A 25,979-nucleotide genomic window follows, 5' to 3' on the forward strand; every position below is an offset into this window, starting at 1 on the left:
CGCGCCTCCGCCGGCCCCGCCCCGCCCCCGCCGGCCCCGCCCCCGCCCGGCCTCGCGCTCCGGGCGCGCGCACGCCGCCCCGCGTCCTCGCTCCCAGGGGGCCGCCCCGCGTGCGCCGGAGTCGCGGAGGCCACCCCCGGCACCGGAAGTGACCCTGGCGGGCTTGGCTTCAAATTCTCGGCGAGCTGAAGCAGCGCCGGGGGCTGGTGGCGGTTGGAGCCGGCAGCGCGGGGGCCGTGGGCACGGAGCGGGGTGCTGGGGGCCGGGCAAGGCCCTCCTCCCTCGCTGCCCGGGGCCCCGCTCGGCCCTTCCCCTCCGCGGGCGGTGGGCGGCCTCCCCAGGAGCCTCGGCCGCCGCAGGTGAGTGCTCGCTCTCCGGGTGCTCCGGGGCCCCCAGCATGGCCGGGTCGGCGAGGGCCTGCGGACCGGCGGCGAGAGCCCCCGGCGCATCCTTCCGGCAGCCTGCCCCTGCCTGCCCCGAGGGCGTAGGTCCTGGCCGCAGTCGCCGACACCTGGGGCTCAGGTGACGGTCCCCTACCTGAGGAGTCCTGGCCAGCCGGGGACTTTTGGAGCGCTCCTGCCGACCCCATCCCTAGGCCTGTGTCATTAGGGTCTCCGGCAGAGAGAACATGTTATTTCTTCGCTTTCGGATGCGTCCTCTCCCCAATCCTTCCACGCCCCCGCCCCGAAACCCTCACCCCCGAAAAACCCCGAAAGCCTTGATGTTGGGATGCAGCTTCCTTTCATACGTTTTGTTGTAATATTGTTTAGGATATTTTGTATTTAGTTTATTTGCGTTCTGGAGCTGGGCGTCCTCTGGGAGGCTTAAGGCCCTTCTTGTTCAGAGTTGGTAGCTTTTAGAAAATGTATCCGTCGAAACGTTCGTTTCATACGTATATTATATGGTGACGAAGTTAGGGAGAAGCGTGGATCCTTAAGTACCTTAGGGTGGCTAGTCTCAAGCCCTGTTTAATCGCGAATAATTTCCTCTTTCAACTGCCAAGTGCCATTTTTATATGTTACTAACTTCCAGCTGCTCAATGTTGCACCCTTCTCTCTTTGAAGCGCTCATTTGTGTCTTCCTCTTTGAAATCGGACCTTTAGTTATTGCTGAAAACATTCCTAATGTTTTAGAATGTGTGCAATAGATCTTTGCCACATAGTCACAATGATAGAACAATACAAGTGTCAAGGAAGATTCTTGTAATGTTCATACAGGCCTAAATAATATCTCAACGTGCAGCCTCTTTTCTTTTGCATAGCAGATAATTTTTGTAATCAGTGGGTTCTCCCACAAAGAAATAGCCACAAAGTTGTTTGTCTTGTATTAATTTTAATAACTTGTGGCCTGTATCATGCCTTAAAAAGAAAGGCAGTGCCGATCAACTTTCCAGCATTCCGAGAGCGTGAAGAGCTATATAAAGCTCCTTTGTGGCCTTGGTGATTCAAGAAGCGTTTACATTTTATAGACTCAGTGCTAGGCATATTACGTAGTCTACAACAGATTCTGCACCTTTTTTTTTTTTTAATTTTTTCCCCTTTTTCTCCTCAAAGCCCCCTAATACATAGTTGCATATTTTTTAGTTATGGGTCCTTCTAGTTGTGGCATGTGGGACGCTGCCTCAGCATGGCTTGATGAGCGGTGCCATGTCCGCACCCAGGATCCGAACAGGCGAAACCCTGGGCCGCCGAAGCAGAGCGCATGAGCTGAACCACTTGGCCATCGGGGCGGGCCCCTCTGCACCTTATTTTGAAACTGGTATCACAATTCTGACAAATGCTAAAGGTTAGAGAGTCTTGTAGAACTTACTGTGTTAACAACAATGAATTTCTGTTTACAAGATGGTTTGGGTTTTTTTTTTTTATCTACTTGACTGGCTGGAAAGAGAGCATATCAAATCAATATGGTCAGTGTTGATAACATACTAAATAGATTTTGCTTTTGGTGTTTACAGATATGGCTTGAATATGGCTTTTAAATTACATTTTAATTGTTATATTCACTGATTTATTTTTGTTTTGTTCGGGGTAAACCAAAAGAAAGTTTACCAAATGCATATATATAGGTATATATGAATATGTATAACTTTCTCATGCTTCTTGAGTATTTATCATATGATGATTATAAAGATAAGAAAAATGTATGCTATGCTTTTGGTCATCAGTCACTCATTTATTTTGATTATTCATAATCATCAGTGACTGACTGTAAATTAGCATGTGTTGCTTTCATATCCCAGAGATGAACATTCTGAAAATTGCTTAACAGTGTGTTGTCACTTAAAGTTACACACACTTGGTTTACTGAAATGCCCTCAGAGAAATGCATGATGGAGGTTCATATATTTTTGTTTTCGGACATCAGTTTTGCAGATAAATATTTTTAACATTGATGCTGATCTTTTAGCTTGTGCTTAATAATATTCTATGCTTTTTTCCTCCTACTAAGCAAAGAAAAAAACACCTAGAATTTAAAAAACTTTTCCACTAACTTCAAGGATTTCAGGGTCTAATTCTGTCTTATTTTTGTCTTCAGTGCAATTCCTTGCAACTCAGTAGGTGCTCCCTGAATATTTCTTTTTTTCCCCTGTTTTTTTTAAAATTTAATTTAATTTTTTTTTTTTGAGGAAGATTAGAGAGAGAAAATATTTCTTGAATGAACGACTTATGCACATTTCAGTAAAAAATGCAATTAGAGGGGCTGGCCCAGTCGAGTAGTGATTAAGTTCGAACATTCTGTTTCAGTGGCCAGGGATTCGCAGGTTCAGATCCCGGGCATGGACCTAGGCACCACTCAGCAAGCCATGCCGTGGCAGCGTCCCACATACAAAATAGGGGAAGATTGGTGCAGATGCTAGCTCAGGAACAATCTTCCTCAAGCCAAAAGAGGAAGATTGGCAACAGATGTTAATACAACCTTCCTCACCAAAAGAAAAAAAATGCAATTAGAATAGAATCCAGTTTAATATTCCTTAAAAAATTAAGTAGGTAAGGTATCCTTTTAACGTGTGGCGTAGGGAAGGCCCCATATTTGTTGTTTTGGAATAGAATAGGAATGTTAGAACTCAAATATTTGGATCTGTAGCCTGTTCTTTTTCAGTCTCTTTATCACTTTTTTTTCTTATCCTGGAGGAGAAAAACACACTTTGTGGAGATACCACACCACATCAAATATTAAGTTTGCTAGAAATTTTGTTGTAATACTGAGTTTTTAGTGTTCAAAAGATTTGACTCTGTTAGTTGATTTAAAATTTCATGTCACACCTTACTTAATTTACATAAATGAATTTACTCATTAGCTAAAATAAATACTCATGCCATGTAACCAAAGGTTGGTTCTGATGGAACAATGTAGAGGAAAAGCTTGCTGTGAGATAAAGCAATCGCCTGTGGTTATCTTTCTCTTAATAATCTTTAACCAAGAGTCTGAGCTTTTGGACAATCTCATTTTTGTAAGTGTTCTATTAATTGAACCCCTAGGTAGTGTTTACAGTTCATGGTGGTTAAAATTTGGTATGTAGGCTTTTCTTCAGATACATTCTTTTCTTCAAATATTGCCGGATATTGTGCCAGGTAGACCCAATTTCTGTCCTCCTGCAGTGTAATTTTAAGCAATAATAAGGGTATGTTCTTGAAAATTGGAGAATCTCGTAAATTTCCAGTGTTGACAGTCACTTGAGAAGGAGGCTATCCTACACTTAGAGACTGCTAAAGAATACGAAAAATTTTGTCTAATTTTTTTTCAAACTTATTTTTGTCTTTAGTGCAATTCCTTGCAACTCAGTAGATGCTCCCTGAGTATTTCCTGAATGAACGACTTATGCACATTACGGTAATAAATGCAATTAGAGGGGCTGGCCTCTAGTCAACTAAGGGTATTTTGATACTATTGCCAGTAAGCACATTGTTTCTTTGATAACCCAAAATTTTTCAGGTCATTTTTAATGTGGCCTTGGATTAACTTTCCATTTCTGTTTGTTAGAAAATGTTAACTCATTGGCTTCTAAGGAATTTTGTCTGACTAGAAAGAAGTATTCATAACACAGAACCTTCAGGGAAGGCCTGGAGGGGCTGGCCCGTGGCTGAGTGGTTGAGTTCACGCGCTCCGCTTTGGCGGCCCAGGGTTTCAGCGGTTTGAATCCTGGGCGCGGACATGGCACCACTCATCAGGCCACGCTGAGGCGGCATCCCACATGCCACGGCTGGAAGGACCCACAACTAAAAATACACAGCTATGTACCGGGGGGCTTTGGGAGAAAAAGGAAAAATAAAATCTTAAAAAAAAAAAAGGCCTGGAGTGATCTGTGAGTTTAGGGACATTGAATCATGGCCCCCCCCCCCCCAACAAAATGAAGATCAAGATCAATTATATATAAGTAACAACATTTAGATTTTTCTTAGTTGGGGGAAGGGAAGAAAGATCTGGAGGGAGTCTGTTTTGGAAAAGAGAGAGAGGGAAAAGACAGGAGAGGCCTGATATCCAGGCTCCTGCAGGTCAGCTGTATACTGCCAGCAGCTGGCCTCAGCTGTACTCTTCCTACATCGTTGCTGGGCTGGGTGTCACCAGTCACCATAGGGCATGGATAGCTTCAGGGCAGAAGCAGTCACACAGTTCTAGGAGGGATGAGCTGAGGATCAAGGAATCTGAGAGTGCTGAGGGTCAGGAACTGGACAAAGATAAGGGATCTTAGTAGTTAAGACAAAAACCTGGCAGTATTCATTCATTCAAAGAGTTCCTGAGTATCTGCTATGTGCCAAGTGTGGTTAGGTGCTGGGGATGTGTCAGTAGATAACAGCCGTGGTCCCTGGCCCTGGAGCTTTTGTTAAGATGGGCCGTTATCAGTGGTCCTGGCTCCAGGGAGTCACCCTTTAGGTCACAGGACTGTTTGCCTTTCCTTTTGGACCTCAGATGCTCAGTCTTGAGTTAGTATAGACCTCAGTTCGGAGCTGTATTGCTTCATAACAAATTACCCCGAAGCCGAGTGGCTTGAGACAACAAACGTTTCTTATCTCACAGTTTGTGAAGTCAGGCTCTGGGCATGGCTTGGCTGGGTGCTTCTGATTTAGGGTCTTTCACAGGCTGTAATCAGGATATCAGTCAGGGCTGCAGTCCTCTCAAGGCTCAACTGGGGGAAGATCCGCTTCCAGGCTCCCTCACGTGGTTGTGGATTCAATTCCTCATTGGCTGTTGGCCTGGGGCCTCCCTCAGCTCCTTGCCATGAGAGCTTCTGCACACAGCAGCTCACAGCCGTGGTAGCTGGTTTCCCTTAGAGCCAGCCAGCAAGAGACAGCAAGCAAGATGGAAGCCACGGTCTAATCTCAAAGATGACATTCCATTATTTTTGTACATTCTTTTTATTACAAGATCACATTCAAGGGGAAGCAATTACACAAGGTTATGGATACCAGGAGGCAGAGAATGAGAACTACCAAAGACTGGCCTGAGGCTGTGGGTGTGATTTTGACGTCGCTGCTTCTCCACGAGGTTGTGATTCCATTTCCCTCTAATCTGTGTCCTAAGGAGCGTAGAACCCCCCCTCTTCTGCTCTCATAGTAGTGCTGATTTTTAGCTCTTCCACCTGCCAACATTTCCTGACTATTAATCTTGCTTCCTCTAATCCTCTAATTCTGGGCTGTATGGATATGATTACCTTCTCTTGTCTGTTTGGCAGAAAATCTTTTTGGTCCTGTGTCTGACAGATAGTGAGTCTGATTGATATTCCTGGTTGGCTTGCCATCATTCTCCTCGCCATGCCCACCAGCTAAACACTCTGCATTAAATTAAACTCAAGAAATTTGCTTGGCATGTTTTTTTCACAGGAAACCTCATTCCAGCATAAAGAATTAAATATGCAGAACGTAAGAGCCATGGTGGTCTCTATCAGAATTAAGCTCTGTTGCATCACTTGCCCTTAACCGTGGGTGGAGTTGGGGAGGGAGGTGTTAAGAAACACAGTTTTAGGAACCATCTCTGGCTGCATTCAGTAAGCAAGGGAGAGAGGTCCCCACACAGACGTTATCTCTGTTCATCCATGAGATACATCTATTTGGATATCCCACTGACATGCAGAAGGAGTCAAAAATAATCACATTTCCTTCATACATCTGTCTGCTTAGCTGTCCTGTGATCTCTCGTCATTCTTTCGTTTTTTACTTCCACAGGCTTGAAATGTCAGTTTTCAGCATCTTCTCCACACTAGTTCATAAGTACTCTGAGCAGTTCTTCACCACGTGCTTCAAATGTGTTTCTTTTTATTTCCAAAGCCACAACCCTAATCTAAATTATTGCCCTCTCAAAAGCATGCAGGTCTTTCCAAGTTTGGACTTCACCATACTGTGTACAGTTAAGAAGTAATAGTAATTATCGTCAACATCAACAAAGCTGACGTTTATCAGATGCCTGCTTCTGATGCTTTGTATCCACACCCCGCTACGTGCAAAGACTGTGCTCGTTTCTCGTGTATAGAAAGCTTCAGGGAAGATGTGGTTAGCATTTATTGAAGCCCTGCTCTTTGTCAAGTAGTATGCCAAGTGTTTTGAATCGTCGTTCATTCCTTACAGTGCAGCTCTTGAACGTAGTTATTATCTCAAGTTTACAGATTTAAAAACTGAGGCTTAGAAAAGTTGTGGGATTTGATCAAGGTGACAGAATTATAATGCTAACCAAGATTTTCCTAACTTCAGTCCACATGTGCTTTCTGCTCTCCCACACTGCCTTCCAAAAACTAACATGCTGCATTTGTTCTGCCGCTGTTTGGTAAGACCTGTGTGTCGTGCCTTTCAGATGCAGATCCCGCTCTTGAAGAACTTAGAGATACGACCTATGTCAGTAATATAACTCCAAATAGTCAAGTGCCTTGAGATGAAAGGTCCCTGTGGAGTGCCAGAGGACTTTAGAAGGGGGAGAGTTTATTTTGAACTGAGAAGTTCAGAAAGTAGACATACTGAGAGAACCGCCTCTGAGCTGGGCTTTCACACGTAGGTGGGTTTGGTGGTGGGAACTAAGACATTTCTTTGAAAGAGTGGAAATAGGTTGAGCAAATGTATAGAGATGGAAATGTGGTGTGTGTGATTGTGAGCTTCTTGAGCGCCCTGGAGAGTACACTTTTAAAAAGCTCATTGTAGTGCTTATTGTTGAGACATATAATATGAAAATGTTTCTTTCTTTTTTTTAGCTTATGCTTGAGCATGAGTCTTCTTATGATTAGTGAGAATGTAAAATTGGCTCGTGAATATGCATTGCTGGGAAACTACGACTCCGCAATGGTCTATTATCAGGGAGTTCTTGACCAAATGAACAAGTATCTGTATTCAGTTAAAGATACGTACCTCCAGCAGAAATGGCAACAGGTGAGAATCACGGCTGCTGTATGTTTTAATGGTTTAAGTTCTCAGAAGAGAAGATTTAAATAGATTGTCACTGCTTTTTGCAGCTATGCATTAAGAGTGTATGATATGTTATGTGGATTTGTATATATGGTTACTTGAAACTTGACATTAGTAATAATCCGTATTCACCATCATCAGTATTGAGGTCTATTTAATTATTCTAATTGTTGGAATGTAATAGCTTTTTTTAAAAGTAATTTTGAAATTTTTTTCTAGATCACGTATTTTACCTGGTAAAATTTGTGTTGACTGTATTAAGCTATTGTTGAAGCTGCAGGTGACACTTGAATCTCACGCTGCTGCATTCTCTTTAGAACATCGTAACGCAGACCATATTTGAGTCCCATTTGAGGAACTTTAGTCACTGAGGACCAATAGAAGTTTATAGGTGGAAACTGTAGAACTTATGGGTCCAGGTGAAGATGGTGTTTCTAATAAGGTTCACCCCCTCACAGAGGAAGAACATGCTACAGAAATGAATAGTCTTTTTGAGCTGGTCTTCCGCGTGGAATATTATCCCTCAGATTCTGCCGAGCTGCTTTTTTGTTAGTGTTCCATATTTTTCTTAATTTCTTTAAAAGAGAAATATCCTGCCTCTTTGAATTTAGCCTCTTTCCCTAAATTTGCCTCTGCATACTCCTTACGTTACCAGAAGTGGAAAATCTGTTATTTCATGAGGAGTCTTAAGTTTGTCACTGACAGACTTTTTTTTTAAGCCAGACACTTTTGACTTTAAAAGTCTAAGCTTTTTTGTAAAGATACTTAAATCATTTATTTATTTATTTACTTATTTGCTGAGGAATATTCACCCTGAGCTAACATCTGCTGCCAGTCCTCCTCTTTTTGTATGTGAGTGGCCACCACAGCATGGCCACTGACAGGCAAGTGGTGTAGGTCTGTGGGGAACCGAACCTGGGCTGCCAAAGTGGAGCACGCTGAGCTTCACCACTCGGCCACCGGGGCTGCCCCTAAACCATTTAGTTTTAAAAGCAAACATTACCAGCTTCATTTCAATATTTCATATATACATATAGTGTTTAAATTGAGTCAAGACTGCTTTTAAAAAAAATCTTGATTATATTTGAATTGAGCAGTTTATCCTCTGAAGTCATACTTTTCAAACTGTGGGTTGCAACCATTAGTGAGTTATGAAATTAGTGAATTCTGATCAGCATTTTAAAAGTCAATTAAATAGCATAAAAAACCATCCATGTGCAACTTGCAAAAGTATTATTTTTATCAAACTTTAAAGTTACAGCTAACTTTTCAGTTTGTTATGCAAGCTGAATAAGAACCGTACGTCAGTAACATAGCTTAATTAGCCAGGATATTTAGTTCATTTTACCAGAATTAATTTTGCAATTGAAAACGAAGAATTAATAAACCATTTTTAAATTTCAACAGAACATTTTGGTGTGATTTACTGGGTATCTATCTGATGTCAAAATGGAGGTTTCTGACATCTCTAATAAATGGCCTTAACTTAATCTTGGCAGTGATTTATTAGTTATAGAAACTTGAAGAGCCATATTCTCCTTCTTTGAAACCAGGTTTGGCAGGAAATAAATGTGGAAGCTAAACATGTTAAGGATATCATGAAGACACTAGAGAGCTTTAAACTAGACAGCACTCCACTGAAGGCTGCACAGCATGAGCTGCCAGCTTCCGAGGGGGAAGTCTGGTCCTTGCCGGTACCTGCGGAACGAAGGTAAGTGGAGACCTTTTAAGAAATAAACTAGCACAGGCAGCTAGTCACAGTGCTTATATCTAGGAGGAGAACTGGGTGGCTAAGAGACAGGAATGGGAGAGGGTTTTTTATTTTATTTATTTAGTCACTTACTTTTTGAGGAAGATTAGCCCTGAGCTAACATCTGTACCCGTCTTCCTCTATTTTATATGTGGGACGCCTGCCGCAGCATGGCTTGATGAGCAGTGCATGGGTCTGCGGCTGGGAACCCAGGGCAGCTCAAGCAGAGTGCACAAACTTTACCGCTACACCCCCAGGCCAGCCCCAAGAGGGTTTTTTGCTGAATGCCTTTTTATAACTCTTAAATTGTGTATCATGTAACTCTATGGTCCATTTCAACAAATTAAATTTGGGTGGAAATAAGCCAAAAATATGCTTTTGTGAGGGAGTTAGACTAAAACAGTGGTTCTCAAACAAGCTATCAGAGGATACTGCTATTCATCAAGCCATACTGCTGCTAAAATTAAAAAATGGGGGGCCGGCTCCGTGGCTGAGTGGTTAAGTTCGTGTGCTCCGCTGCGGCAGCCCAGGGTTCAGATCCTGGGCGCGGACATGGCACTGCTTGTCAGGCCACATTGAGGCGACGTCCCACATCCCACAACTAGAAGGACCTGCAACTAAGATATACAACTGTGTACAGGGGGGTTTGGGGAAATAAAGCAGAAAAAGAAAAAAAGAAAAAAAAAAAAGGTTGGCAACAGTTGTTAGCCCAGGTGCCAGTCCTTAAAAACAAAAAACAAAAAACAAAAAAAAAAAGATAGGCAACAGTTGTTAGCCCAGGTGCCAATCTAAAAAAAAAAAATTAAAAAATGGGTTTTTTTAAATTTAATCTTTGTTGAGTTAATGATAGGTTACAATCTTGTGAAATTTCAGTTGTACATTATTGTTTGTCAGTCCTGTTGTAGGTGCACCACTTCACCCTTTGTGCCCACCTCCCACCCCACCTTTCCCCTGCTAATCTGTTCTCTTTGTCTACATTTTTAAATTCCTCATATGAGTGGAGTCATACAGAGATTGTCCTTCTCTGTGTGGCTTATTTCACTTAACGTATTACCCTCAAGGTCCATCCATGTTGTTCCAATTGGGATGATTTTGTTCTTTTTTATGACCGAGTAGTATTCCATTGTATCTATATACCACATCTTCTTTATCCATTCGTCTGTTGCTGGGCACTTAGGTTGCTTCCATGTCTTGGCGATTGTAAATAATGCTGCAATGAACATTGGGGGCATGGGACTTTTGGGATTGCTGACTTCAAGCTCTTTGGATAGATACCCAGTAGTGGGATAGCTGGGTCATAAAGTAGTTCTATTTTTAACTTTTTGGGAAATCTCCATACTCTTTTCCATAGTGGCTGCACCAGTTTGCATTCCCTCCAGCAGTGTATGAGGGTTCCTTTTTCTCCACAACCTCTCTAACATTTGTTACTATTTGTTTTAGATATTTTTGTCATTCTAGTGGGTGTAAGGTGATATCTTAGTGTAGTTTTGATTTGCATTTCCCTGATGATCAACGATGATGAACATCTTTTCATGTGCCTATTGGCCATCTGTATATCTTCTTTGGAGAAATGTCTGTTCATGTGTCCTGCCCAAAAAAATGGGCTTTTTAATTCAAAGAAAAAAAGAAAAGATAAAATATTCTCAATTTTAGGTTTCCCTCTGGCGTTTTTTCCCCAAGCTTCCTATTATTTGGTGCCAGTAAGTGAACAATTAGTGAAAGTGATCGTCACCAAAATGCTCTAAACAGCCAATTAGGTTTAGTTTCACTGAATGTTTTTTAACTGACAAGTGAGCAGGTAGAGGTCGCTTATCTATTTCCTTACATGATAGACTTCCTAGTTTGTATTGTGGATTTAAATATCTGAATGTATAATAGCAGTCTACAAAGAACACTGACTTGCAGGTTACTCACCCCCTAACCGGTTTGAGAATATTGCATTAAGACATTACTTAGGTGTTCTTCAGTTTAACGTTCGATCATTGTAACTCTTAATTCTTGATTGTATTTTATAATAGGTGCTAGATATTGAGTGGCTCACTCACAAAGCCACTATTTTAGGCTACACGTGTTATTGCATGTATTTCTCACAATAAACCTTCCAAATAAGTCATATTTTCCCTGTATTTCAGATAAGATAGCTGAGGTACAGTGAGGTTGGGTAACTTTTTCCCATTATCACAAAGCTAATAACTGGTGGAGCTAAGATTGGAACCCAGATATATTTGACTACAAAGCTGGCGTTCTCTGCCGTACCAGTCATTCTCAAACTAGTACACATAAAGATCTCTTGGGGCACTCGTTAAAAATGTGGATTCTGGGGTTGCACTCCCAGAGAGTCCAGTATAACAGACAGCAGGTGGAGCCCAGGACTCTGCAGGTGATGCTGACACGGATGCTCCATGGCCCACACTTTGAGAAGTACTGTATTAGAGTGCTCCCTCTCCAGTTTAAGATCAACTAATGGCTATTGATTGTTTCTTAGCCACTTTAATTTTCTTCAGTTCCAGATAAAAGTACTGATGTTCTGGTCCTGACTCTGATAGCTTTTGAATGTTTACTAAATTTTTCCCTTGCTTATAAGCGCTTTCATATATATTTTCTGTTATATTTTAGAATTCACTAAAAAAAAAAGCACAGCAGTAGGCTCATTAAAGAAAAATAGGAAAATGGCAGAAAAGTAAGGGGGAAATCATGTGCTCATTCTATTGCGACTTCTAGTTTCCTGAGCAGTGTTTCTTTTCATCCTGTAATTGTGCTCTATCCACAATGTGTAACTTTGTACCCTCTTTTTAAAATTAAAAAAAAATCCTGATAGACGACAATCACTACACAGTTAATATGTGCCAGGGACTGTATTAATTTCTTTGCATACATTATTTAATTCTCAAAACAATGTTAGAAAGCAGGTACTAATTTTTTAGCTCCAATTTCTGATGAGGAAACTTAAGCTTAGATAGGTTCAGTAATCTGCTCTTGATATGGTAAACGCTGATAATTTATAAGCCAGCTCAGACCTTTTCCTGCTCTGCTACTTTTAAAGGGTTGTTTGCTACTCTTGAGTGGTATGTAACCTACATAGTTAACCACGTTCTGATCCGTCGTTTTCCCCTTTCTTGTTATTATAAATAAAGTGACCATTTGTGAGTAAAACTTTTTCCATATTTATGATTACTTCTTTCTTAATTTCAGAAGTAGAACTAATAATAAATGGGTCAAGTTCTATTTTTATTTTTTCTTGCCTATGAATGTTTTACTCCCATTTGCTTTCTCTTTTCTTTCCTCCCCTTGTATGAGTCCGCTCCAGCTGCCATAACAAAATACCACAGACTGAGTGCCTTAAACAACAGAAGTTTATTTCTCACAGTGCTGCAGGCTGAAAAGTCCAAGATGAAGGTGCTAGCCGATTTGCTGCCAGTGAGGACTCCTCCTGAGCCGACGGCTGCCTTCTCTCTGTGTTCTTGCATGGCAGAGGGAATGAGCAAGCTCTGTGGGGTCTCTTACAAGGACACTAATCCTTAGATCAAGGCCCCACCCTTATGACCTTATTTAACTTTATTTACTTCCTTACTCCAAATGGTCACATTGGGGGTTAGGGATTCAACATAATGAATTTGGGGGCATACAGACATTCAGTCCGTAACAGCCATGTCACTCCTCTCTGTTATTGGTAAGAGTTTTCCAGTGAATAGATGTGCCCAGTGAAAATTCAGTTGGTTTCAAATTTCATGAACTATTTGGTCACCTCAGTCCAACAAGCAGAGGCAGGAGGGTTCTCTCTTGGGGGGAGTGGGAAGTTGAATTATTTAATTTTAGGGGTGGGGGGTTTTGTTTTGTTTTCTTTTTGTTTTTTGAGGAAGCCTGGCCCTGAGCTAACATCGGTGCCCATCTTCCTCTACTTTACATGTGGGACGCCTACCACAGCATGGCTTACCAAGCGGTGCCATGTCCACACCCGGGATCTGAACCAGTGAACCCTGGGCCGCTGAAGCAGAACATGCAAACTTAACCACTGTGTCACCGGGCCAGCCCCTAGGGGAAGTTGAATTAGATGAGCCTCTTCGTCTTGAAAATTCGATGATAATGAGCCCTGGTGTCCCTTCTTACTGCTTCTTTCTTTCTTCAATATCTTTTTCTGCCTCTGAATGCCCTGGATTACTATTACTCTTACTATTATTTGCTGCGTCTTTCTGTTTCTGTAATTTATTTTACCTGCTCCCTCAACTGAATATCCCTCAAAACTCCCTTTCTCCTTGTCTTCCTTTGTGTTCATGCTTGAGAGAGCTTATTCATTCTTCAGCTCTGTTGGTGATTCTAACCTTGTCATCACCTAAATTCTAGTCCCATTAACGAATAGATTCAGCTGGTCCAGTATTCTCTTCTAGAACTGTGCACAAAAATGTTTGTACAAGGTGGTTCATTGAAGCCTTTTAGAGAGAAGATTAGAAATAGCTTGAAAACTGTTAGATTGATTCTTTTACAAGTCAGCTGATGTCCCTCAAATATCTTCTCATCTCACAGAATAAAACCCAAAGTTCTCTCCATGTCCTTTGATGCCCTGTGAGATCTGGTCCCTCTGTGACCACCCCTTCTGTGCCCTGAGTTCTTCTAGCTCTCTCCCTCAGCCTCCTGGAGCAAGCCAGACACACGGATGCGTCACTTCTTGGCACTTGCCTTTCCTTCAGCTCAGGCGTTTGATGGCTGGTCCTCTCATTTCTTTCAGGTCTCTACTTAAATGTCTCCTCAGAAAGGGCATCTCTGATCCCGCCACCTAAAATCCCACTCCCTGAATAGCTGGCAGGAAGAAGTGGATAAAGTGTGGCACATTTTATGTGATTGACTGATATTTGGTCATTAAAAGTCATTTATGAGGAGATGATACAGGAAATGCCTCATGATACGATGAGGAAGGAAAAACACGACTGTGTGTGTATAATGGTTCCAATTTCGTTTAAATGAAAGGCAACTATGAAAAAATAGTCTAATATGTTAAATGGTTAACTCTGGATAGTGGACTTACAGGTGACTTTTATTCTTTATACTTTATTATATTTCAGTGTCTATTTTGTATTGTTTTTCTAGTAAGGGGAAAAATAAATATATATTTTAAAGGCATATCTCCACTTGGCTATCCAAGTTTCTAAATCCAAATTTGAACAACCATCATTCCTTCCAGATGTACATTGGTTTGACTTTATCATGCTCCCACATGCTCATTCTCAACTTTCCACATCTAGGAGTGTCTTTTTTGATAGACACACTGTTAAAAAAGACACTCCGTTGTCTCTTCATGAGGCCATTGCCATAGCACGAAGTCTGTTTCGCACTTTCTAGGATGCTTCCCTGGTTTCACATATCTTCTTTCTTAACCATACTTGAGGGATTTGAGGACTGGGCTCCCCTACCTTTTTTATTGCTATTTTAATGGCCCCAACCAAGTCTGGGAGCAGAGTAAGAGCTAATAAATATTTGAGAGGTCTGAATCCTGCTGCAGAAATAAAGATGAAATGAGATGATGTATGTAAGTGCACCATACATCCGTTCCTGTAACTGTTTATAGCTAGAGCTTATATCTGTTTTTTATGGGAAAATTATTACATTTTATTAATTAAAACATGAGAACTATGATGCATTCTAAATAAAGTGGTACCAAATTGCACATATACCAGTGGATAAATGTGAATCTACACCTTTGCTGTATTCTCGTTCTTTTGATAAAACTCTCTTCTCTGATAAATTATGCTGTTTGCAGTTTCCAAGAATCAGACATAATTTTTCATTCATCTTTGATCTACAACAGCTGTTTCCTTTCAAAGGAGGGTGCCAATCCCTTGCCTTCCGTTACTTCTACCGCAGTAACCATACTGCATTCCGTTCCTCTCATTGTATCACCACAGACGGCTGTCGGGTTCACACATTGGATCTGAGATTTCAGTGACCTTGAGTTTATTGGTCTGGTCTTGTGTTCATTACTGCCTTGGCTTCTTTACTTCATAGACTCTAACTTGCACACTGGGTGCTCATCCATAGTTGGACCAATTCCTGGAGTCGATTATGATCTTGTATTTGCTTAGACCCTCGCCAGGACCTAGAAAGCGCCAGTCTCCTCAGTATAGTGACCCAAAACCACACGGGAACCGTCCAGGTACGACAGTCAGAGTTCACCGTCCGTCTGCACACAATCTTCACAACGACAGAGGGAAAGCTGTTCGTCATCGGGAAAAGAAAGAACAGAATAAAGGAAGAGAGGAAAAGGTAAATGTTCCTGATTTTCATCGTTGAAAAAGTTATTTATTAACCTTAAAAGTGAAGACTGTACAAATTTTCATCATTTTTAGTCATTAAAACTGCCGGACTATAATAAAACCTTAGTCATACTCCACCCAGGCTAGGATTTTTCCCACTCACTAGTCAACAACTATTTTTGGTGGTTTTTGGTAACTTTTATATCTTGATATAATTTCAGACTTGCAAACAAGTTGCAAGAATGCTATAAGGAACTTGCATATATTCTTTAGCCAGTTTTACCAATTATTAATATTTTCCCCTTTTGTTTTATCATTTAGTCTCATGTACATTTTTTTTCCTGAAGCATTGAGAGTATGTTGTAGATACCATGCCCTTTTACCCTGAAATACTTGAGAGTGTGTTTCCTGAGTATTAGGACATTCTTTTATGTAAGCACAATGCAGTTATCCAAAGCTGTGCATTTTACATTGCTACAGTACTGTTGTCCAATCCATAGACCTTCCTAAAATTTGGCCGGTTATCCCAATAATGTCGTTTGTAGCTTTCCCCCTGCCCCAGGATCCGGTATAGAAGCGTGCCTTGCATTTAGTTGTCATGCTTCTTTAGTCTCTTTTAATGCCAGCGTTGCCTCAGCCTTTGTCTTTTTCGGCCTGGTATTTTTGAAGAGTTCAGAATGTCAGTATAGAATGTCCCTCACTTTACGTTGGTCTGACTTTTCCTCATGAAGCACTTTTGGCAGGAACACCACTGAAGCGTGGTTTTTTTCTTCCCAGTATGTTGTATAAAGAGGCACAGGGTGTTGATTTGTTCTGCTGTCATGATGAATTGGATCGCTTGGTTAGGGTGCTGTCTGGCTCCTCTCTCCCCTGTGAAGTTACTCTTTTTCCCTTTATAATCATTTGTGGGGGCATACTTTGAGACTATGTAAAAAACCTATTTCTCATCAAAATTTCTTCTACTTGTTTTAGCATCTGGTGATTTTTGCCTGAATCAGTTATTCCTGACAATTGAAAAATCATGATTTTCTAAGGCTCTTATTTCTTGTACATTAAAGAATTTACATTTGCTGTAGGAAAAAGCTTTGTCTCTTCCCCTTTATCTAATTTTGTAACTATGGACTCGCGGATTCTTATTTTATTCAGTGAGTTATAATTTGTTACTGTCTTTTTAGTACTTAAATTGTCTAAGATTTGAGGAGTGAGAGACCCTTGAAGCAGCATCTTCCGTCTTTGTGACATGTGCTCAGCGTTCTCCGAGCACTTCCTCGTTGTCTGGCACAGTAGAGGCACAGCTTGTATTTCCCCCATTTCTCCAAGTTCCTCTTAGTGAGGAATGGGATTTAGAAACTGAGATTTTGGTGCCTATATTCTTCAAAGTCTTATACTCTCTTGTAGTAAGAAGCATATGGGAATCTGAGAGCTTGGTTTCTGTCTCCTCTGCTTCCACCTCTTCCCCGTGCCCTGCCCAGGGCACAGAGCCAGCGGCTGCGATGTGGTAAAGTACAGGATAATTCGTTTGGCTTGTTGTCTCAGAAGGATGCCTCCACACCACCTGGACAAAGTGGAAACTGCATATAGCAAAATAGAAAGCCCCCGTGCTGCCCATCCATTCCTTTTCAAAGCATCACGTCAGCCCCTACTTCACGTTCCTTCTCCTAGATTTGCAGTCTAAGTTTGTAGTTCTGCATGAGAGCCCCATCCAGTAGCCAGCAAAGGCGCACCTTTGACCACAACCTTCCTTGTTGGTAAAGATACAGCTGTTCTTTTAGCTCTTGATTTTGTACCATCTGCCTTATCCTCTCTCCTCCCCATTGCTGGAGGCCACTTGCCCTTGTACATCTGGGCAGTCGGTTCCCTGAGTCCCTCTCACCACGGTTCTGTAGTCATGCATCCCTGCACTTTCAGCAACGGCAGTTCTGTTTTAGTGCCTGAAACAAGGAAGGATATGGGGAGGGTGGCTAATGAATCTGGCCTTGGAATGGTATCAATTACCAGGGTTGCCCTGGCCTGTCGTCTAGGGTTTGGGTTGCAAGCCCTATAACTGTCTGTGGTCTGTAGAGCTCAATGTCCTATACCTTTTTCATTTTATATCTATACTTTTATACCCTGAGAAATGATGTGTAGACTGGAGGTGCTGTAATCAACATATCAGTTGTCTAAGAGAAATTAAATTAAATTAATATGATCTGCTTGTTAAGGAGGAAAATAGAAAGCTTTTCAAAATATAAGGTGATCATTAAGAGTATGGGCTTTGGATTCAGGTAGACCTGTGTTTAAGCAGCAACTCTGCTGTTTCTGGCTATGTTACTGTAAGCTCTTTGGTCATTCTAAAATTTAATTCCCCATATGTAAAATTATTTTAACACTTGTCTCAGAGTTTTCGTAGGATAAGTGAGATAGCATGTTCTGGTACCTGGTGCGTGCTCGACAAATGTTAGCTATTATTATTCCCAAACACTCCAGGTAACAGATTTGACTGTATTTGCTGTTGGCTTAAACAGTTTCCCCATTGCCTTTTTTAAAATTTTAATGAGATATTTAGAGGCTGATGACTACATTAAAAATACTCTTTAATTTATCCAAATGCAAAAGTAGAAATACTAGGTTAAAAGTAGGACAAAAATAAATTTCCCAAAAGGAGGCTTACTTAAAAAATGATCTGTTTTGAGTTGATTTTTGAGTAAGAGGTGAGACGTAGGTCAAGGTTCATTTTTTGTCTGTACGTGTCCCGCTGCTCCAGCACTGTTTGTTGAAAAGGCTGCATTTCTCCATTGAATTGCTTTTACAGCTTTCTCGAAAATCACTTGGGCATGTTAATGTGGGTCAATTTCTGGGTTCTCTGTTATGTTGCGTTGATATATTTATCTATCTCTCAACCAATACCCACAGTCTTGGTTACTGTAGCTATATAATAAGACTTGAAATTGGGTAGACTTACTTATCCCGTTTTATTTTTCCTTTTCTAAATTGTTTTAGCTATCGTAGTTCCGTTCTTTTTCTATATGAATTTTAGAATCAGCTTTTCTACATCTACAGAGTCTTGCTGAGATTTTGACAGGAATTATGTTAAACCTGTGTATCAGTTTGGGGAAAATTGATATCTTTATTATGTGGAGTCTTTTCAATCCATAAACATTTATCTCTTTTTATTTAGTTCTTTAACGTGTTTCATCAGCGTTGTATAGTTTTCAGCATACAGGTCTTGCATATGTTTTGTTAGATTTTATACCTATTTCAGTGCCTACATATTCATTGCTAGTATTTAGAAATATAATTGACTTTTTAAAGTTTTTTTAAATTGTAGTTTAAATGTATGTAACATATTTACCATTTAACCATGTTTAAGTGTGCAATTCAGTGCAGTTGAGTTCATTCACAGTGTTCTGGAACCATCAGCGCTGTCCATCCACAGGACATTTTTAGTTTTGCAGAACTGAAACTCTGCACCCGTTAAACAGCAGTTTCCAGAAAAGGAGAACTGTTTTCTGTTTTGGTTCTTACGGAGGCTTCATTATGTGGACATGATGGATTCAGTCATTTGCCATCGGTGCTTAATTGAACCTGCAGCCACTTTCCCTCCCCAGAGGTTGGGAGGGCCTGTAAGTTCCAGCCGTCTAATCACAGCTTTGGTTCCCTGACAACAGCCCCATCCTGTGGTTGTCTAGGGCTTTCTCAAACTCAGCTCATTAACATAAACTCAGGTGTCATTGAAAGGGGTGTATTATGAATAACAGGACACCCCTTTCACCTTTACTGCTCTACAGCTCTTTCAGGGACTGGGAACCAAACTAAACATTATGACAAAAGATGCTAGAACTGGAAAGTGCTTTCTCTTTGTGTCTTCCTGTGCTTGCAGTGTAAGTGCCCATTAGTCTCTGGGGACAGTGTCTGCTTTCTCTCCCCCACAGCTGCTAGCACAGAACAGATTCTCGGTAAGTATCTGTGAATGCATAACAACTTCATAAATACTTAGAAGAAGAGACAGCCTTCTCCTGTTTTAAGTGTTGTACAATACCACCCGTGAATCTGTTGTTACTATTGGATACTGAGTTTGTAAATTGTGAGACAGACACTTATTTGGTCACCTAATAGAAGACTTTGAAAATCATAAATATTAGTTATGTCTAGACATTAATACTGACTTCAGACAGTGTCATTGGTGAAGAAATCATCATGTTGTAGGCAAAAAAATATTATGGAGATGGGGTAACAATCCTAGCACAAGACCGAGTAAATGATTATTTACCCTATTGCAGAGCTTCATAAATTTTCTTGGCTCATAAAATCCATGAGTGTCTCAGTATTTTTTTCACAGCACCTCTAGGAAAAAAGAATACCCACCCACTTATGAAGAAGTTAGGTTCAAGCAGCTTTGTTTATATCCTAACAACACCTATTGAACACTGCACAGTTTCTCAGACCTGGGAGTCAGAGTGGACATTGCCCTCTCATTCCTCTTCCACGCTGATTTTTCCCATTGTAACTTTTATCTCAGCAACTGCTGAAAACCCAGCTTCACAAAAATGCGGTGTTGTTGAGAGGAATGTAGCGGTCTTAGTGTAGAAACTGTGAACGCCCTCGAGCGCGTGGTTCGCCCAGTGTTCAGCAGACGTTGCTGTGTTTCCCTCAGATGTCTGAATACTCCGCGGTGCCCTGTGAGTCTGCCCCGTGCCTGGAGCACTTCAGTACACAGTTTGGGAACTGAGGCCCCAGTGACTCTCGTCACAGAGGATGGCAGGCATCTCACCTAAGGACTGAGATGTCCCTATGGGAGGAGGGGAGGGAATAGTGGAAGAGGATGCTTTAGGAGCATTAATGAGGACTTGAGTACGTGGTTAAAGATTGAGCCATATTCTTAGCTGAATAAACATCTGTCTTTAACCTTGGCTCCTCTAAAGGTTTGAGATAAATGTCCTACATATCCAGTATTCACTAGTGACCACAGTTAATCTCAGTATTAGTTTTTTTGATTCTTGCCAGCTCATATGCATAATATTTTTATTTTTCTTTAACACTTTTGTCATACATTTTGTGTAAAAATAAAAATGGAGTAGGAAACTCTGAGATTGATGTAGAAGGATGACTTATAGTCTTTGATTCCATCCTTAATACTTGAACTGTTATATTTGCTTTTTAAAAGAATATCACTGAGTCCAGTCTTTGTTTCTGACTCACAGAAACTTTCCCCCCCAGTCTAGCTTTACCCTTTATTTCATGAAATAGTTTTGCAGTAACCCAATAGACATTCTTTTTTTTTTAATGATTGTATTTTTTTTCATTTGTTTGTTTTCGGATGTACATCATAATATATTTCGAATTCTGTGTAGATTACGTCATGTTCACCACCCGAATCACAGAAACTTTTAAGTCAATCCAAAGCTCTTGTTTTTTTCTCCCAATGCAGAACAAATCACCCGCTGCGGTTACAGAAGCAGAGACAAATAAGTTTGATAGCACTGGATATGACAAGGACTTAGTAGAAGCTTTGGAAAGGGATATAATTTCTCAGAATCCCAATGTTCGATGGTAAGTTACATCACAGCAACATAGTTGGGTACTGATCATGCTTTCGGCAACAGAAACTGGAGCAGATGTGGGCACGCACTGAAGCTCGGTCCTTGGGGATAGAACCAGAGTACGTACAGTGTGAGCAGGACACATAATGACAAACTTCACTTCGGTTCAGGCTGTACCAATTTTTTGGCTGAGAATTTTTTATTTAATAAAATTAGTAATAATAGCAGTAAAATAAAATTTTTATTAAATAAAAAACTCATATACAGAATGGGAGTAAGGTCACAGAGATGTTGTCTTCCTCTTGGGACAGCTTCTCCTGGTTGAAATGGCACTGATTCTTAGGCATGTGTGCTGCTTGCTGCTGGTTGTCTCTGGGTTTATCCAATAGACGCAGCTTTTGTTTCGTCTTACTTAAAGCAGTGATTCTCAACTGTTAGTATTATATCTAATCAGAGAGGTAGTTTACCACAGTGAGTTATAAAAGCTCCCTTTCCCACAAAGTTAGGTACATTCTGTTATTTTACTTATTTATTTATTTATTTATTTTGAGGAAGATTTGCCCTGAGCTAACATCCACTGCCAGTCCTCCTCTTTTTGCTGAGGAAGACTGGCCCTGAGCTAACATCCGTGCCCGTCTTCCTCTACTTTATATGTGGGACGCCTGCCACAGCGTGGGTTGATAATCAGTGCGTAGGTCCACACCCGGGGTCTGAACTGGCAAATCCTGGGCCACCGAAGTGCAGCACATGAGCTTAAACACTACACCACCAGGCGGGCCCTGTCATATGTTTTTTGTTAAAACCTTAATGATTTTTAGATATGATTTTTGGAATATTTTTGAAATATTTTTTTGTATTTTGGTATTTGATATTTATACAACAAACAGAGATTTTCGTAAGAAACGCTCCGTGTAGCAGCAGCAGCAGCAGCAGTGTTCTAGTGGTGTAGGTGACGTCCTCACACTCTCGGCGACACTCTAACCTTGGTGTCTACCAAGTCTTACTAGGGTTGGGGGCAGGCAGCAGTGTTGCAGCCTGTCTCTGCTTTATGCCCTTTCTGTTCTTTATGGCTTTTTTTTAATGGGCTCATTGTTTCTATATCATGGAGTTTATGGAAGGAGTATCGTAAGAGCAAGAATTTATAATGAGATGGCATAATACTACTAAAGGTGGGGCCACAGACCTGTGTTCTCAGTGGCCACGCTGAAGATCATTACTGCCAAGAACTGAAGATATGCACTGTACTCTCTACGTATCCTAGTTGGCATGGCAGTCCTCATCACAGTGCGTTAGTTCACTGGGCCTACGCAGAGGCTTGGCGTTCTGCCAGCAGCATGAAGTCGTGTGCTTCCAGCGGTTCTCAAGAATGCCTACATAGATGGGGGCTGGCCCCGTGGTGTAGTGGTTAGGTTCAGCGCACTTCACTTGGCAGCACAGGCTCATGGGTTCAAATCCCAGGTGTGGACCTACATCACTCATCAGCCATGCTTTGCTGGCAACCCGCATATAAAGTGGAGGAAGACTGGCATAAATGTTAGCTCAGGGAGAACCTTCCTCCAGTGAAGACGAGAAAAAAAAGTCTAACAAAAAAGAATGACTACATAGAGTTAAATATATACTCTCATAGATTGTTGATAACATAAATCTTCTCTTTCAGGGATGATATTGCTGATTTAGTAGAAGCTAAAAAGTTGCTTAAGGAAGCTGTGGTGTTACCAATGTGGATGCCAGAATTCTTTAAGGGAATTAGGAGACCATGGAAAGTAAGTTTATTACTATATGTCATTGCATATTACATATGTCATTACATTACAATATTACATATTGTCAAAGTGAATGTCAAGTGCATTGCCATAGAAAGCCAGTGTTTATCTGTATTGGGAAAAGTGAGGGGACAAAATAGATAAAGAAAATTTTAAATTAAAAAGTATTTGTTGTGTTGTCAGAATTTTCCTTAGAACAAAAGCTCTTGCAAGGTTCCCAGAGTAAGAAATGGGTATGCTGTGATCTTTGGGAAGTTGGACACACAGCAGATTTAGAATGAGCTTTTACTTGCAAGTTTAAACGAGTCACCCAATGTAAAAACACTCCATTTTATGTGTCATGTTGCAGAACTTATATCCTGTATTTCTTGGAATTGTTCTTAAGAAATTAATGGACATATCTGCATCTAATGAGTACTTTGTTAAAGTCAAGAGCTGATCTGAAAAGAGTCTGTCAAAAAAACTCCTTCTTAGATTTGGAAAATGTGCTAATGGCTAACTCTGCGCTTATTATTTTTAAAAATTGTTTAAATGTTAAGTAATAAGCAAGGTACAAAATTATAGACATACTTTGAGTATAACTATGTAAAAAAAGACCTTAATTTGTTTGAGCAAAAAGACCAGCAGGAGTATGTCCAGATGCCAGTGACACCTGTGTTAGGGTATGCTATTACAGTATCAGTGTCATCATATTGACTATATTTCTTCTCATCTCTGAGTTCCACATTTTTAATAATGTAGTTACCTTACTTTTGTAATGGAAAAATTAAATTTGTGATAAAGTATCCTTCTGTTTATCTTTTATTTGTCTTAATAAGTTGGTTGAAGATTGATCCTGAGTGGGGCTGGCCCAGTGGCCTAGCAGTTAAGTTCGTGCGCTCTACTTGGGCAGCCCAGGCTTTGCCAGTTCAGATGCTGGGTGTGGAACTACACACCACTCACCAAGCCATGCTGTGGCAGCATCCCACACAGAAGAACTAGAAGGACCTACAACTAGGACATACAGCTATGCACTGGGGCCTTGGGGAGAAAAAAAAAGAGGAAGATTGGCAACAGATGTTAGCTCAGGGCAAATCTTCCTCACCACAAAGCATACTAAAAAGAAAAGAAAATTGATCCTTAGTAGTGGAATTCTTGGGAATTAGAACGATGGCAGATAACTCCTTTGCTTACCGTGTTGTCTTCCCCACAGGGAGTGTTGATGGTTGGCCCGCCTGGCACGGGGAAGACCCTCCTTGCTAAAGCAGTAGCTACGGAATGCAAGACAACGTTCTTCAACGTCTCTTCCTCTACCCTGACCTCCAAATACAGAGGGGAGTCGGAGAAGCTTGTTCGTCTGCTCTTTGAAATGGTGAGTGTTTGAGTCAACTCAATGATGCTATACCTCTGAAAGGGGAGAAGTGAGTTGTGACTGTCTGCAGTGTGTACAAAATAGCTAGGCACGATGAGCTTGTGCCCAGAGTGTGGTTTCCTGTGCCCTTGGAGCTGGAATCCCTTACTCACACAAGTAACTGCATTTCTCTTTGTCTCCTTTCCTCTGGAGGAAGAGCCGTCTGTTAGCTTATGGGTATGCTCACACTATGAGATCTACAGCACTCATCTGTTATAGGAATTTGAAAATATTATGTTTTTTAAATCAGTAGCCTTAGTCATAATATGGTAAATGCAATATTATAATAATAAAGCAAAAAGGTGAAAACTGTAAGTAGTTGTGGAACTTAGATCACCTCTGATCTTTTTTTTTTTTTTTGAGGAAGATTAGCCCTGAGTTAACATCTGCTGCCAATCCTCCTCTTTTTGCTGAGGAAGACTGGCCCTGAGCTAACATCCATGCCCATCTTCCTCTACTTTATATGTGAGACGCCTACCGCAGCATGGCTTGCCGTGCAGCACTGTGTCCACACCCAGGATCTGAACTGGTGAACCCCGGGCTGTCAAAGTGAAACGTGCAAACTTCACCACTACGCCACAGGCCAACCCACCTCTAATCTGTTAATTATACCAAATACCCTGAGTTTAATGACCCAATCTTTGGATTAAGTTCTTTGATTCTTTGAGTTTCTTTTTCCTTCTTCCACCCTCACTAACCTTAGTATCAGTAGGAGAAACATAATTCAGCAGGTTTTGATAGAGTGTTTGGATGGACTTCAGCAGCTTTTTAGACTTCAGACTTTGTTAAGCTTCACTAATTATTTCAGTCTTGCCTCATTTAAGAAATAGTGTAGTTACATGTATTAGGACAGAGTTATGCTTATTGTGTAGACAGTGACAAAGACTTGCATTCCTAATCTTAAAGGATTTATCTAAGGATAACACCTTAGTTGACCATTGCTAATATCATAACCAGATCTTCCTTCCTAGGATCAGAATAAAATACAACAAGCAAACAAAAACCCTCACAATTTCAGTTTATCCATTTCCTGTAAAAGCTCATTCCTGTTTCAATTCCCATTTTCTTTCTCCTTCAACTTCGATAATTCATAAGTCAGGATGCAAATTCTAACAGGTTCTTAATGGTTTACTGACAGTCCACACCACAATCGGAGTGTAATGGGGAACCTTTTAGAGGAATTAGTTTGCCCTTTGCTTCAGGGGGGAAAAAATTTGTATTGCTAGTATGCCAGCATAACTAGGCCTTTTAAAATGTAAGCTCTAAAAGCCAATATGGAAATTCCTCAAAAAATTAAGAATAGAACTACCGTATGATCCAGCTATTCCACTTCTAAGTGTTTATCCAAAGAGTACAAAAACACTAATTGGAAAAGATTGTGCACCCGTATGTTCATTGCAGCATTATTACAATAGTCAAGATATGGAAACAACCTAAGTGTCCATCAGCAGATGAATGGATAAAGAAGGTGCGGTGTATATATACACACACACACACATATATATATATACTCAGCCATAGAAAAAAAGATGAACTCTGGCCATTTGTGACAACAGAGATGGACCTTGAGGGTATTATGCTAAGTGAAATAAGTCAGATAGAAAAAGACAAATACCATATGATTTCACTCATGTGGAATATGAAAATAAACAAATGAACAAAACCAGAAAAACCCACATATTTACGGAGAACAGATTGGTGATTACCAGAGGGGAAGGGGATTGTGGGGAGGGTGAAGCGGGTACAGTCAATTGTATGGTGATCATGGAAACTCGATTTTGGTGGTGAGCACAATGTAGTACACGTAGAAGTCAAATTATAATGTTGCATACATAAAATGTATATAATGTTAGAAACCAGTGTTAGCTTGATAAAAAATTTTTGTTTAAATGTAAGCAAATAGAGTGAGTGGCTAAGTGTTGAGTTT

General features: G+C 40.8%; 1 protein-coding gene across 1 annotated transcript in view; it reads left to right on the forward strand.

The window, feature by feature from the left end:
* The first annotated feature begins 92 nt into the window (after window positions 1-92).
* Window positions 93-25,979, forward strand: part of KATNA1 (katanin catalytic subunit A1) — a 32,118-nt gene continuing 6,231 nt past the window's right edge. The window contains exons 1-7 of the mRNA XM_046670237.1: window positions 93-359; window positions 7,175-7,349; window positions 8,939-9,096; window positions 15,210-15,390; window positions 20,788-20,909; window positions 22,557-22,662; window positions 23,855-24,013. Coding sequence (XP_046526193.1) covers window positions 7,188-7,349; window positions 8,939-9,096; window positions 15,210-15,390; window positions 20,788-20,909; window positions 22,557-22,662; window positions 23,855-24,013 — 888 coding nt within the window. The 5' untranslated portion in view covers window positions 93-359; window positions 7,175-7,187. The remainder of the gene's footprint in view (window positions 360-7,174; window positions 7,350-8,938; window positions 9,097-15,209; window positions 15,391-20,787; window positions 20,910-22,556; window positions 22,663-23,854; window positions 24,014-25,979) is intronic.

This window comes from Equus quagga, chromosome 8, assembly GCF_021613505.1.
Source record: "Equus quagga isolate Etosha38 chromosome 8, UCLA_HA_Equagga_1.0, whole genome shotgun sequence".
Lineage (NCBI taxonomy): Eukaryota > Metazoa > Chordata > Mammalia > Perissodactyla > Equidae > Equus > Equus quagga.